Consider the following 13,803-nt stretch of genomic DNA (forward strand, 5'->3'; position numbering starts at 1 on the left):
CTTCACTGCCATCACACAACTCCAAATCATCCTTTCAGGCACAATCAGCAAAACCAGGTGTGCTTCGACCTCTGTTACCGATAATCCCCCATTCCCAAATCATGTATGTCATGGCCTTTCAGGCATCCTCGCCATAGTCACAGGAAATGGCCGTTTCACTCCCTGGAAACACGTTTCTCCTTTTCACGCCCCCATCCGTTTCAATGGCCGTTTCTCCTTTCCCAACTGATAGTCACAAGAAACGGCTGTTTCCACTCCTAAAAACTCGTTTCCCCGTTACTATTCCTCGAACGTTTCCGTTCCCGTTTCTCGTTTCTGGTGACTATGAATCATCCTCGTGCCCTTCAAAGCCTATCCACATGAAATCTGAAGAATGTCCAAAACCGTAACAGGCTGGCTGATCTCTGCTGCTCAAGGGCTCATCTGCTGCTGCTCTTCAATAATCTGAGATGGATCATGAGAAATGGGAACATATCTCCTTCATATGCTCACTTTTTCCCTGGTTGGGCAAATTGATGCAAGTCGTGGAGGTGCCGGGCTGCAAAATCAACTTGTGTTTGCTTTATTGGGCCGGTCGACTTCTTCAATGAAGTCATGGTCTGCAAATTGTTATGTTTCAACCTTAATATTAAGGTTTTTCTTCACACAAATGTGCACCCAGAGCTGGACAGCTCAAAACAGGCTGCCCAAAACTGCTTGTGGGCTGCCCCTAATTGCCTGGTTCTGTACCCCACTCCTCCCTTTCTATATGGGCTGTCCAACTGTCCTGTAGGCTCCCCAAATAGTGTTAAAATGATGCATATGGCAGCAGACCAATTTAAAAAGCGATGCCTCTTCATGCGGCATATGGCAGCAAACCAATATCCTTAGCCTTAAAATGGGGTATATGACAGCAGACCAATTATGCCTTTTCATGGAATGGTTGAGTCATAAAGCACTGATTTTATTCAAATGCTTCTATACAATCTTTTAAACCTCAAGAGACCAGGTAGCTCTCCTGTGCATCCTACTTAGGCTTGTTAAATACACATGTTTCTGAACTTAATGCTTTTAATAATAAATTGGTATAAGGTTAAATTAGACCCAATGCAAAACACTCCAATTGCATCATTTGCACCAATCAGAGATAATGTGGAGTATTTGCCAGCACCCCTTTTTTAATTTAACCAACACAGTGCAACATCAATGTTGATTGAGGTGTTTATTAGATATAAGCTTTAATTTAGATGTTATAAGTGACAGGCCTGTGTACCAAATTTGTCGATGTCAAGTATCAAGCGCTGCAGATGAAGAAAATTGAAAACTCGTTGCAGAGAGGCCCCTATACTCGTCAAATCTTGTGCCCGGATACCTTTAACAGCTTGCAAGAAATTTGAAAATGGGTATTTATCTAGCACCTGCAACCCAGACCACAAAATGGTTACTTTTATTTCATAAACAGCTCCAAAAGATGAAATGTTCCTTGGAATCAAGTAAGCACATGAACTACATGATTTTGGTTTGACACAATTGAAGATTGACAAAATGATGATAATATTTACTTCAACACAGTGCTAATACATATTCAGTCACATAAAAGTAGGGCGAGAAACAAGATATCATGGTCCTTAGCTGCCAAACATATAGCTCACTGTTCCTTTCATGTGTTGAGGGTGCCCTTCATATGATTCCATGACCCTAGAGTGTATGCATAATGTCTGCCTTGATATAAAATTATATGCTTTCAATGGGCTTGATGCATCTAGCTCTCCAAAATGTTTTTGTTGCAATACTCATATATATCTATGAATTCATAGCTTAGGAAAATGACACTGAAAATGGTAGTGCAACATGAAAAAACTTGCAAGGAAACAAAAAAACCGCAGCCAATAACTTGTAATTTGCGGACTATAACGCAAAGTTTATGGAAATTCTTGTAACACACAGAGCTATTGTAAAAAAGCAAGAAAAAACTCAGTTCAAAGCTCATCCACAAATTGTTCTCTAAGAGCTTTACACACCGAAAAAGTTGAATAGAATTTGATGTCTCTCCTCAAAAGAAAACACTCTGGATATGCCCCAATACTATGCTTTTTCTTGTAGATGTAGGAGTTTCATTCATTCCCTTATGCAACATGGTGTACCTTGTGAAGACGATAACATTTAAGAGACTACCAAGCTCCCATTATCTCTTTTCTTTTTAAGTGTATTATAAATATTTAGTGGTAGGCATCACTGTATCTATGCAAGCACCCATCATGAGAATCAAACCCAAGCACCCATCATGAGAATCAAACCCCTTACAAACTGGGCTACACGTATGCAAGCACCCATCATGAGAATCAAACCCAAGCACCCAAGCACCCATCATGAGAATCAAACCCCTTACAAACTGGGCTACACGACCATGGACTAGCTCCCATTATCCCTTATGGTATGCATATCAAACATTTAGAGTCCACACTAATTAAAAATTATTTTAAAAAGACTATAGGCAATGTGTAAATCACTAGCACACAAAAAACGACAAACTCATCATGTCTTGAAAAAGCACAAAATTATACTATAGAGTGGTGAAGTTACCCGAATCGCATTTGGCCCCTCCTCACAAGTCACCAACATATACCTAGAAAAAATTGGGCATGATAAGGAGTTCAACGTTTTAGGACACATCATAGGAATTCCTAACAAGCACTGATTCTCTCATGTAAGCTACAAGGAGTATCAAAAAAACAATAATTTAAATAATAAATTATTTATTTTTAAAAAAACAACAACGATGAATCACTTCTTTACTAGACTGGGTCTCTTTACTAAGTGTTATGATGGTCAATCAATGGCTCAAAGGACTTTCAATATGTGCAAATACCTTCCTTTCTTCCACAATCGTTCCTTTATTTATACTCTCCTTTTCTCCATGCTGCATTGTCCTTCGACATTTGGCCCATCCTTGATCTTTTTTTGCCTGAACAATGGCTCTCACATGGATTTGTTGGCATGTTTTTGGGGAAGGAGGAGTCATCGGCATACGCCTGACTAATGAAGTCTCTTCCTCCAGTGTACAAAGACAATTAGTGGCTAATACAAAGCACACTTTGCAAGTTTTATCAGTAGTGAGTCATACTCGAGGGCTTGCTCCTCATGAGATTGATGCCTTGACAAGAGCTCAACTTTTTATTCACAGGAATGATCAAAGGAAATTGCTTAAATGGCAAGTTAGAGCTAGACAAAAGTCTCTAATGGATAAAGGTTGCTCTTCCAAGGCCTTTTTCAAAAGCCTTCACACTTCACGAAGAATGCATTCTCTCCATAGGCTAAAGAAATCTGATGATCATGGACTCAAAACTCTCTTGAGCTACAAAAGGAAGTCCATAGTCACTTTCAGAGCCTCTTTGCTACACCCGATTCACCAAATCAGGAAGTCATGGATGCTCGGAATGCCATGCTTGATCTTGTTAATCCAATTATGATTGCTTGCCAAGCGCAACAAATGGAGTCTTCTTTTACCATGGAGGAATTGGATTTTGCACTGCGTTCTCTTGGTAAATGGAAATCCCCAAGTTGGATGGTCTCAATGTGGAATTCTTTGTAGCTTATTGGGATCTCTTAAAGAATCAACTGTTATTTATGATCATAGTTGTCTCCATATGACGTACGACAACATATCATACGGAATACCATACGGACTCGTACGGATTTTTCTGAGAAATTTTTTCCCTGAATTTTTTCTCCAAAAAAATAATATTTTTTTGGGAGTAATGATCTTGTTTTTGCTTGTCTATGGCTGTTTGAGCTTTCCTTTGTACTATGATGCTTCCCTCCTTTTTAAAATACTCCATATCTCGAAATTGGAAATACCTAAGTTTATAAGTAATTTTTTTAAACACACGATGAGGTTCCGGTAGTTCGTCCTCCGCTCTTGCAAATTAGGACACTCCGATTGCCTTTTCACAGGAGCTTAGAGAGCCCCGATGAGGGTAACATCCTTAATGAGGGTGACTTTTGCAAGCGCTCCGATAGGCACTCTTCTGATGGAGATGATCCTAGCGAGAGCTTTGATTTTGATAGTGATCACTTCTCCATCTAGATTCTAGCCCCAACCCTCTAGCCTCCCTTTTTTGTGCACCACTTTTTGTACTTAAGTTACTACTACGGTTACATGCACCTAGAGCGCCTCGCATTGTATGACTTAGGCTTTAGCCTAACATCCATGTATGTTTTCAACTTGGTTTTAATGGAATTTTGGTTTGAGTCGTGTGACAACTTGTCTTCTCTTTGAAATTGAAAATACTAAGTATAAAGTATGTAAGTATTTTTTTTAAAGACCGTACAATACTGTACGATAAGAAAAAAATTTATATCATACCGTATTTTCCCGCACGGTATCATATCGTCCGAACCAGACGGTATCGTACCTAACAACTATGTTTATGATGAATCGGTCTTGGGTTACTAGCCGTCTCCCTTCATGTCGGTCTTGGGTTACTAGCCGTCTCCCTTCATGTTGGAAGGAAGGCTTGCTACGTCTACCGCCTAAGAAGCAATTATGTGACCGCTTATCAGACTGGCGCCCGATCACACTCATGCCTGTGATCTACAAATTGGTAGCCAAAATGATTGTCCGATGCTGACAAATCATGGATAACATTGCAAATGCTTATGTAGCCATTCTCTACCAGCTTATCTATGTATAATAGCATTGGGTGCATTGCAATAGCATAAAGAAGAGCACTAAGTAGACAGCCCTGTCTAACACAACGACCTATCTTCCAGGGCATAGATAGACCATTCTCAATGATGCACTATGCTTGGCCATCCTCATAAAGCCAGTAGATGACATTCTTCATTTTATTGTCAAACCCCATCCTTTCCATTACCAAGGCTTCAAAATCCCAATGGATTATATCAAAAGCCTTTTCAATATCAATTTGCATGATAAGCACATCTTGGTTTGTATATTTAGCATACTCAATACCCCTCATAAAATGACGTCCATAATCTCTCATGATATACTGCATGCAGGTGACAAAATGTCGCCATGCCATATCAGTGTCTACCATAGCATGCATTTGTAAAGACTCAATCGCCGCAACAACCATACAACTGAAATTATCATGCGAAAGATAAGCATTATTCACCAGCAAGAGTCTTTTGCATGGCAATGCCCGAGCATTAACATTCATTCCAAAATACATATTCATACACAATGGATGGTGATCTGATAGACAGAGAGAGAAATCAATGGACATGTTACAAGTGAAAGCATCAAATTGAGTGGCATTAAGCATATACCATCGGTCTAGTCTAGCCGAGTAATCCAATGCATTATGCTTATATGTAAAGCCAGGAGCCCGAGGCATTAGGTACTTCCACAAGTCATTGGCATTCATGAAGGCCATTGCATTTGCCCAATCCCGTCTTTCAATAGCAGTCATGTGTATATGGTGAGAAGTGCTATCACCAAAGGCCATAGAATTATTCAAGTCCCCACACAAAAAGGCATTTGCAATCCACGGATAAGTGGCCAATGACCTCCACATGATTGTCCGTTCCATAGAGTTTTGCGAGGCATATAAGGATGCAAATTTGTAAATCTCACATCTAGCATACATTGTATGACTAACCATCTACCAACAGGATCATTGAAGGCCATAATTGGCTGAAGCTCATGGCTCAGTAGCATAACAACATCCGAAAACGAACCTTGTCCAACATAGAATATATGGCAGCCTTCAAAGAAACCTTGTCTACCAGCAAAAGCATTCTGGTTGTGCTCTTGAAGACAAAAGATACGCAGTTTGGTTTTATTCACATAATCCCAAAGAAGCTTCCATATATTGGCATCAGAGAGGCCACGCACATTATAGGAAACACACTTGATTGGTATATACATATTTACAGCAGAGATGTTGATAAAAACAAGCGTGAAAATCAGGTGACCATCTAAACATCTACCAATCCCTCTTCACGGGGGCAAGATGATTCTATAGGGTCATCATTTTGCATCTCGTTTAGAGAAAACCGATTGGCAGGAGCATTAGCATCAATACCATCATACATGTGAATTGATTGCCCATGCAATACAGCTGTCCACATTTTGCCTACACCAGCAACTCCTCTAACCACATCCGAGAAAGAGGCAGAAGTATCTGGCCCATTTTTACAAACATTTTCAGTCCAATTCCTTTGGACTACTAGTCGAGGTTTAATGCCTTTTTTAGGTGTTTGCCAGGCATTCAATTCCTGAGCTTCCTTATCTTTATCCTTGGACACTGATGGTGCATTATTCACATTGGCTTTGCCCTTGTCCTGACCATTGATAGGTTGCACTTTAGAGGGCTTCACCACTTTTGGTGGTTGAACATTGTTGACAATAGCAACAGCGGAATCACACATGCAGCACACACACGAGTCCTAAACTATTGTTCTGAATTATGTACAAGAAAGAAGTAATACAGCTAAAATTCAAGGACAAGATGTGGCTGAGAATGAAGACGTCAAATCACAACCCTATGACCTGAAGAAGTAATACAGCTAAAATTCAAGTACAAGATGTGGCTGCGAATGAGGACGTCAAATCACAACCCTATGACCTGTTGTACACTCCTGGCTAGCACTTCGCCTACACAGAAACGCTCTGTGAAGTCCAACATAGAGGAAAGCAGATGAATATATGACGATTTGGCTACCCACGTATATATATGCACCAATGCTCCTAGTCAGTCCAGTATTACTGTTGTCGGCCACTTGTACCCGACTGCCACATCATCATCGCCATGTCATCATTGCCACGTGGCAATGCGCTATTTGACTCTACCTGTCAGTTGCTATCTGATGTCCACATGTGCCCTGCGTACTCGTAGGTGTGTCACATGAGGGCTGCCTATAGAAGATCTCAGAGTTGCCCACGCACTAGTCGACTACCGACCAGTTTGCAGACAAGTGTCATTTCCAACAACTGAACTGAGAGGCCCTAGAAGCTTGACGTCTCCATCAGAAAATGTGCAGCTAGGGGCAGCCTCGGACGGGGTAGATGGAGAGGCTGCCATCAGAGTCCTCTACGGGTATGAGAGCAGGGGCGGTCACCCAACTGCTGAAGAGCGGGACTGCGGGACTTGTCAGGGACGGGCGAAGAGGGGGGAGAAGGAACAAGGGGGACAGGCTGGCAAACAACGTGACAATGGGGGCGTAAGAGGGCAGGGCTAAAAAGGGGAAGGCAAGGAGAACAAGGAAGCAGGGAGGCAGAGAAGGGGGAGCGAGGCGGTACAGGAGGCAGGGAAGGCGGCCGCGGGGCAGAAGCGGAAGAGAAGGCAGGGGCGGCAGCACATAAACGCAAGGGGCAACGGATGCGTCAGGGAGGCCAAGGCGGAGCAGCAGGACCAAAGGAGGGGTAGCAGGCAAAGGCGCGGACGGGGCAGCACAAGGCAGAAGCAGCAGAAGCCGAGGTGGAGGAAGGGATGTGGGCAGGGGCAGGAGCAGGGGTGGGGGCGGGGGCGGGGGATGTGCTGGGCAGCAGGCAAGGGCAAGGAGAGACTCGCGCAAAGGCACGCAGAGGAAGCTCAAGCAATTGCTTTTCTGTGATTTCTAAGCCCACCTACGGTTTCCCAAGCCTGTAGCTGTAAAGTGCTTAGCTCTTAAAGGATATGATCAACATAAATGCGTGATTGGAAGGTGGGAAGGAAGGTATCTCTTAAAAGTAGCCCAGTTGGAAAAGTGGTCCATGGTATATTGGTTGAACCACTCATCTGCATAACCTTCGAGGAAGAGCACCAAGTAGGCATCCTCTGTCCAGGCCCCCGCTCCTTTACAAAGCAAAGAAGCGTCTCACCTGGTCATTGGCATCCTCCGTAGCACAACCCTTAAAGGTGGGGAGTTTGACATTGACACAACCCAACGCAAACGATAGGGGCTCAGATCCTTGGTGTTGGGCCGGCCCTCGATTTACCTAGATTGTTGGAAGCCATGGGTAGGGGTGGAGGGGGGGTGGAGGGGGGGAGGAACGAAATTGACATGCCTCCTACTATAGCAGTGGAAGGTGAGCGGACTCTTGGTTTGATGAGGACTTGTGGTGGGACAACCACAGGAATGTGTGACAGGCAAGCAGGGATTACCTTGAACCAACAGTGCTTGAAGGTCTCCCAAACATCCCAATTCAGACTGACTTGACAACTAATAGATGTACTCAGGAGAGTCCCACAAGCATGTCAAATTTTAGTATATCTGTAGCAGACTTGGTTGCCCAGTGCACTAAGTGGAAACATTGTTTGTGTCACAAGAGAAGGGATTCTGCTCTAGGGTGCTCCACCCTCAGGAGACACACACGGGCTAGGGAGACGCACGGTACCCCGCCTTTCTCTACTAGTAGCCACACACACGGCAAACCCAAAGAATACAACCAGATCAACACAGAACACCACTTATTAGCAGCACTTGAATCAAGACACAATGAAGCACACATGACACCTGAAGTATACCCTTGTGAATAATGAACACTTACAAGACCGCTCATTGCACAATGCACCGGCATAGCACGGTGGTCACAGTGAGGAGACTATTGCACAGTGAACCAATACAAAAATGCTTGAACAACCCAGAAGTCCCAAATCTAGGCTATTTGTCTATCAAGATCTTGATTTTCCGGGTGATTATCTCCCACACCGCCAAATATTGATGCTGCGGTAGTTGCACCAGTTAAGAGTGCTGTAAAGAGTGACCGCACTGGTGATGTGGAAGTCCTAAAAGACCACTTGGCCACCCAAGTGGATACCCAATGACACGCTTCAAGTGGATGCCCGCCCACACCACTAGTGGAATTCTGTCCTTGGACTAAGCCGATGCCCTTTGATGTGACCAACATTGGACCAAGTGGAATTCCAGAGACCTGTACTTGTGTGACCACAGGCACTTATGGTGGCTACAATCCCCATGGTTATATTAATCTGTAATTTTCAAGGCAGATTTTATGGATACAAGAAAAACCTACGGAAACTTTACCAATGGCCCCTTAGTATACCCGAATATACCCTGAAAATCAATTGTAACACAAAACACAACCAGGGGGGGTATGTAAAAATATCACCAATTTAAACTTGAGAAGATAAATTATCCATTTGGGCACAACATAAAGTGAGAAAATTAGAGAGATAGGTGGAATCCTTACTTGTCTGTTCGAACTGATGCATCACGCAACCGCACCTGCAGAAAACATGTAAGAACTTAGCAGAGCAAGCATTGTCACAAACATTGAGAAGTGTCATAGATGATGATCATCTAAACTAATTCTACTATTTTATGAAACATCAGAAGAAGCTAAAGAGTGTGCCCCTTCCCCAGCTTGCTGACCATGGACGGCCTGCTCCTACAGGTAGTACTCATCCCCACACTCCATCTAGCATGCACCTACATAGCCCGCCCGCATGCATCCCCACCCCCCCCCTCCCCCTCCCCTCCCCCTCAAAAAAAACGTAATCAGTTTAGGATCACTGCAGCCAGCTGCTGCCACCTTGCGAACCCACCCAACTCACCTTTACAGGTTCAGCCCCTGCCGCTCTTCACATGTTTCAGCAGCTTACTCCAGTTCACCATCTTTACTGCACATGCCTCCTTTCAGCCCTGAATTTCTTGTCATCCCCGTTTCCTCCAACTTCCTTTCTCCCCTTTTACATCACGAAGAGGTGACATAACTCCTCACTTTTCTTTTTAAGGACAGGCTTGTTTCTTATAGAGAGAAAACAAGATACAGACTTGCGTCGTGCAGATACACGCTTGCTCTTGCATATGCAGGCTTGCATTTCTTTCCAAGAGAAAACAATGCTTTGTAAGTTGGGAGATGTGTGTTCATGGACACTTTCAGAAAAAACTCTTCATGTGGTCCAGGCTGTCAGGCTGAATACATGCTTCATCTTTTTTAATTTACAAGTATGAATTGTGTTTCTTGCATGGAAACTACTCTTGCGGCAGTATACGCATGTACGCGACCAGTGGGACGCCTTCCAACAGTGCCATAACTAGAATGTCACAATTGTACCTCCTTTAAGGATGAGGACAAGAAGGTCCACAAGTTTGTGCATGACTTGAAGGATGGCCAAGCTGACGTAGAGGCCCATTTCCCAAATACCCTGGACTTAGCAGTACACTTGGCCCTGACCTATAAACAGCATGACAGTAGACAGTCCTGCGACCTGAATCCCGCCCATTAAATCTCAGCAAGGAAACACCTCCCCACAGAGCAAGCCGAACCAAATCAGACCTCAAGCTTGGGGGTGGTTCGACTCTCGAGGCACTGAACCTACAGTTGGGTGGTGAGTCCCTAGCCACAATGCATCGCGGTCATACGATGCATACGACGTTGGTCTATGAAACCTCGTTAGGGTTTTGGTTCTAGGTTAAATGAACCTTGGCATGGTCTATGGAGACCTTACATTGGTATCACAGTCAATGTAGTTCCACCAAGGTGGACGTAATTCCACGGGAATATTTTGATTCCATGACTTTGAAGTTACGTGGATTTTCCACCTGTTCAATGGGGTGTAACCCATCGACATGTTATAGGTGGAATATGTTATAACCATTGTCCTTCAGGATCTCTATTAATGCAATTGCATGGACTTTTGGTAACCTTAAGTTCATTCCAATTTGGTGGGGTGAAAAGTAGCTGGAAGCCAACTGTTTGAGGACATCGGACATACGCAGAAGTTGATGAGTCTTACACTTGCCCTAAAGTAGACTCGAGTATCTACCGGTTATATGTGAACACAATCTCCATTCCATCTTAGATGAGGACTGGACAAGGGAGATCTTGTGGCTGAATATTGTACTGGAAGTATATAACACTAGGACTTATTTGTCCGTTAAGTGGACTAGTGTTTTGCGGATAACTAATGTAGGACGCCATTTGGTATGACAAGTGAGTTGTGTTGTGGGTATGTGCTAGGGTTGTTATGATAGAGCTTGTTGCAATTAAGACTGGAAGTCCTATTGAAATTCAACTCTTGGATAAGAGATCGATTGACAGTAAGTTATTGTGTGTCTTTGTAGCACGGTGTACAAGAGGAGTCTTACACTAGCCTAGGTAAGAGGCAGTAGACTTAAGTAGATGATATGAAAGGATGTCCGGATCCAAGGATTTGCTTACATAGGCTTGTCTCCTTATGCAATCGCGAGGACGTGAATTGAACAAGAGGAGGGAAGTATGTTACATCCTGACAGGCCTAGGGTTAGGGTTAGGTCTAGGGGCGTGGACTAAACCAGGTTAGGTTAGGACTTAGTTGGAGTGTGGGGACCTGGAGGGTTCATACGTGAGCTAAGGGCGCTAACAAGAAGAGGTCTAAATTGGCTAAGAGCTTCTACTTAATAGCTTAGGGCTAATAATGGCTAAAAGCTTATAAATAAAGCAAGGGATAATAGCCAAGTTATTGCTATATAAGTGACCTTGGGAACACCACTTATGAGTTATTGAGGTATCCATGCGGTAGTATGGAGGGCTACCAAAAGCGTGCAAGACCTCATGGCCATGGAGCTACAAGGTGGGTGGTTCGGCCTAGTGGTGTGGAACGCTAGATTGGGACAATCGGTACCAAGCAAGCTCACGGTAATCAGGCCTCAGGCCCGGGGGTGATTCGAGGCATCGAACCTACGAATGTGTGGTGAGTCGCTATCCACAATCCATCGCCAACATGCAATGTGTACGACGTCGGGTCTTTGAAACCTCGTTAGGGTTTCAGTTCTAGGTCAGATGATCTTGCGCGTGGTCTATGGAGACCTTAAATTGACTCCCCCTGATCAAGTGGGTATATTTAGTATATGCCTTGACTATTCAATCACAATGCTATCACCTATAATCAGGAGCACCGTGTCACCTTCAAAGATCAGTACCAAGGCCCTTCAAAGGCTTGAGATATCATCTATGAGACAGATGTGTTACTGGAAATTTGTATTAGATCCTAGTTAATAAGTTTGGTGACATTCTCCTAGCAAAAGATGTCACTTAGGGACTATAGTTACAGTATTTTATTATGACTATTGGATTAGATTGCATCGCGTGATTTAATCTCGGGCTAATAAGGATAAGCCCTAACTTTTGATGTAACTAGGTTGCTGCTTTTAAAAGAACATATCATGGAGTTACGTCCCTCCTGCTCCTATGCTTCTCTACCTTCTGTATTTGCACATCTTGTTCCTACAAGTCACTCCACTCCAAGCAAGTTTTTGCCAAGCTTCTACACAGTTTCTAGGCTTCAGAGCAGATTTTATCGCATGAACTCAGTCCTCGTGTGTTGTACAACCACTGTGCAGACTGTCTGTCCAGACTATACGGAATCGTTTGACACTATACAGACTCCCAAATCGGCATCCAAACAGTTGTACAACCACTTTGCTTGCTGTCCGGGACCTTGTACAGCCTGCTTTTGCTCACAAATGGCTTGTATTGGCTCATAAACGTCAATTTTACCCTCTTTTGGTCTGTTTTCAGCAAGTAGGGTTAGGGTTTCTACTATACGGACTCTTCTCGTCCTGTTCGTTGATGTACCAGTGATTTCAGCACATTTTCCAGCTCTTGAAGACACTCAAGCATCTTCTACGACTAGTTTCCATCTTCTTGCACCATGGGAATAAGCCACTTCTGAAGAGTTACAGGTCATACAGTTGTTACAATATTGTTTCCAGTCCAATCCTTTGCTTGTATTCATCTATATGTAGTTCTTTAGATTTAGAGTGTTATGCATACTCTCTTTAAGAGAGTGTTGGACAAGCAGACTCTTGATACACTTGCATACAGTGTATTTGTCCTGGAATCTTGGTCGTCATGGCACGTGATGAAGCCAGAAGTTATTCTGAGGATGCACGATGAGCACTTTGGTGTGCTCAATGTCTATGCGCCCAACCATGCTAGTGCCAGAGCAGAGTTCTGGACCCTTGTTACAGATGCATTGCCCGAGGCCACACATTGGTGTGTTGGGGGAGATCCTAGAAAGGAGCGAAAGGTACGCGGCGAAGTCCAGGGAAGCAGACTGTAACATGGAATAGGCGCTCTCCCTGCTCGGCCGCTACTGGGTCGAAACCATGCTACCAAGGTCTGAAAAAGGCCCGAGTGCCCCTGATGTCAAGGGGACTCACGACTAGGACCTGGGCCACGCTCTGGGCTGTCTCGAACTCAATCTGGTAGTGTCCGCGGCCCAGTAACTGAACGTCCAGGATCTTTCCCACATCTGCAAGAAGGCGGGCCTGGAGTAGATCCCGGATCTCCCCTCTGCTGGGGCGGGTGCCAACTATACAGCAGATAGTGGAATGTGCCTGGAGGCGTTCCACCTCTGCGGCGAGGCTCGCTTCCTCTTCTGGCGAAAGAGAAAGCCTGATGGGGGTATCCTCAAGGGCGGGCGAGGGGGCTGCGGAAGAGTCCCTCTGAGGTGGGGCGGGAGGAGCCTCCATCAGAATCTGAAGCTGAGTCGAGGGAGAAGCGATAAATGGGGGTCCTGCAAGAGCCAAGCTGCACGAGAAAACGGAGCAAGGAGGGGAGGAGAGGGATGGGCGGAGAAAACAGAGGGGAGAAGGAGAGGGGAGGCGAAAATTTTATTTTATTTTATTTTATTTTTTAAGGAAAGAAAAAAAAAGGAAAAGAAAAAAAGAAAGGGGGAGGGCGGTGGAACGAAGGGGGGGGGGGGGGGGGGCAGCGGGGAACGAAAGGGGGGGCGAGGAAAGCGCGCAGGGGGGGGGGAGCGGGGAGCGAAAGGGCAGCGGGGAACGAAAGGGGGGGCGGGGAAAGCGCGCAAGGGGGAGAGGGCGGGGGCAGGGGAGGCGGGACGCAGAGGAAGGGGGGGCTAGGTC

The 13,803-nt window shown here is 44.6% G+C and overlaps 1 protein-coding gene across 5 annotated transcripts in view; it reads right to left on the reverse strand.

Annotated features, from left to right (window-relative positions):
• Nucleotides 1–13,803, reverse strand: part of LOC147629811 (uncharacterized) — a 162,894-nt gene that overhangs the window by 106,098 nt on the left and 42,993 nt on the right. For 4 of the 5 annotated variants that reach the window (XM_086811338.1, XM_086811335.1, XM_086811339.1 and 1 more), the window contains 3 exons: nucleotides 9,140–9,174; nucleotides 2,563–2,605; nucleotides 1,253–1,397 (listed from right to left, as the gene is read on the reverse strand). In XM_086811338.1, the coding sequence (XP_086667464.1) occupies nucleotides 1,253–1,397; nucleotides 2,563–2,605; nucleotides 9,140–9,174 (223 nt within the window). The remainder of the gene's footprint in view (nucleotides 1–1,252; nucleotides 1,398–2,562; nucleotides 2,606–9,139; nucleotides 9,175–13,803) is intronic. The other variant, XM_086811340.1, reaches the window with a different exon arrangement.

The sequence above is a fragment of the Cibotium barometz genome, chromosome 17, assembly GCF_041138505.1.
Source record: "Cibotium barometz isolate CiBa-2024 chromosome 17, ASM4113850v1, whole genome shotgun sequence".
Classification (NCBI taxonomy): Eukaryota; Viridiplantae; Streptophyta; class Polypodiopsida; order Cyatheales; family Cibotiaceae; genus Cibotium; species Cibotium barometz.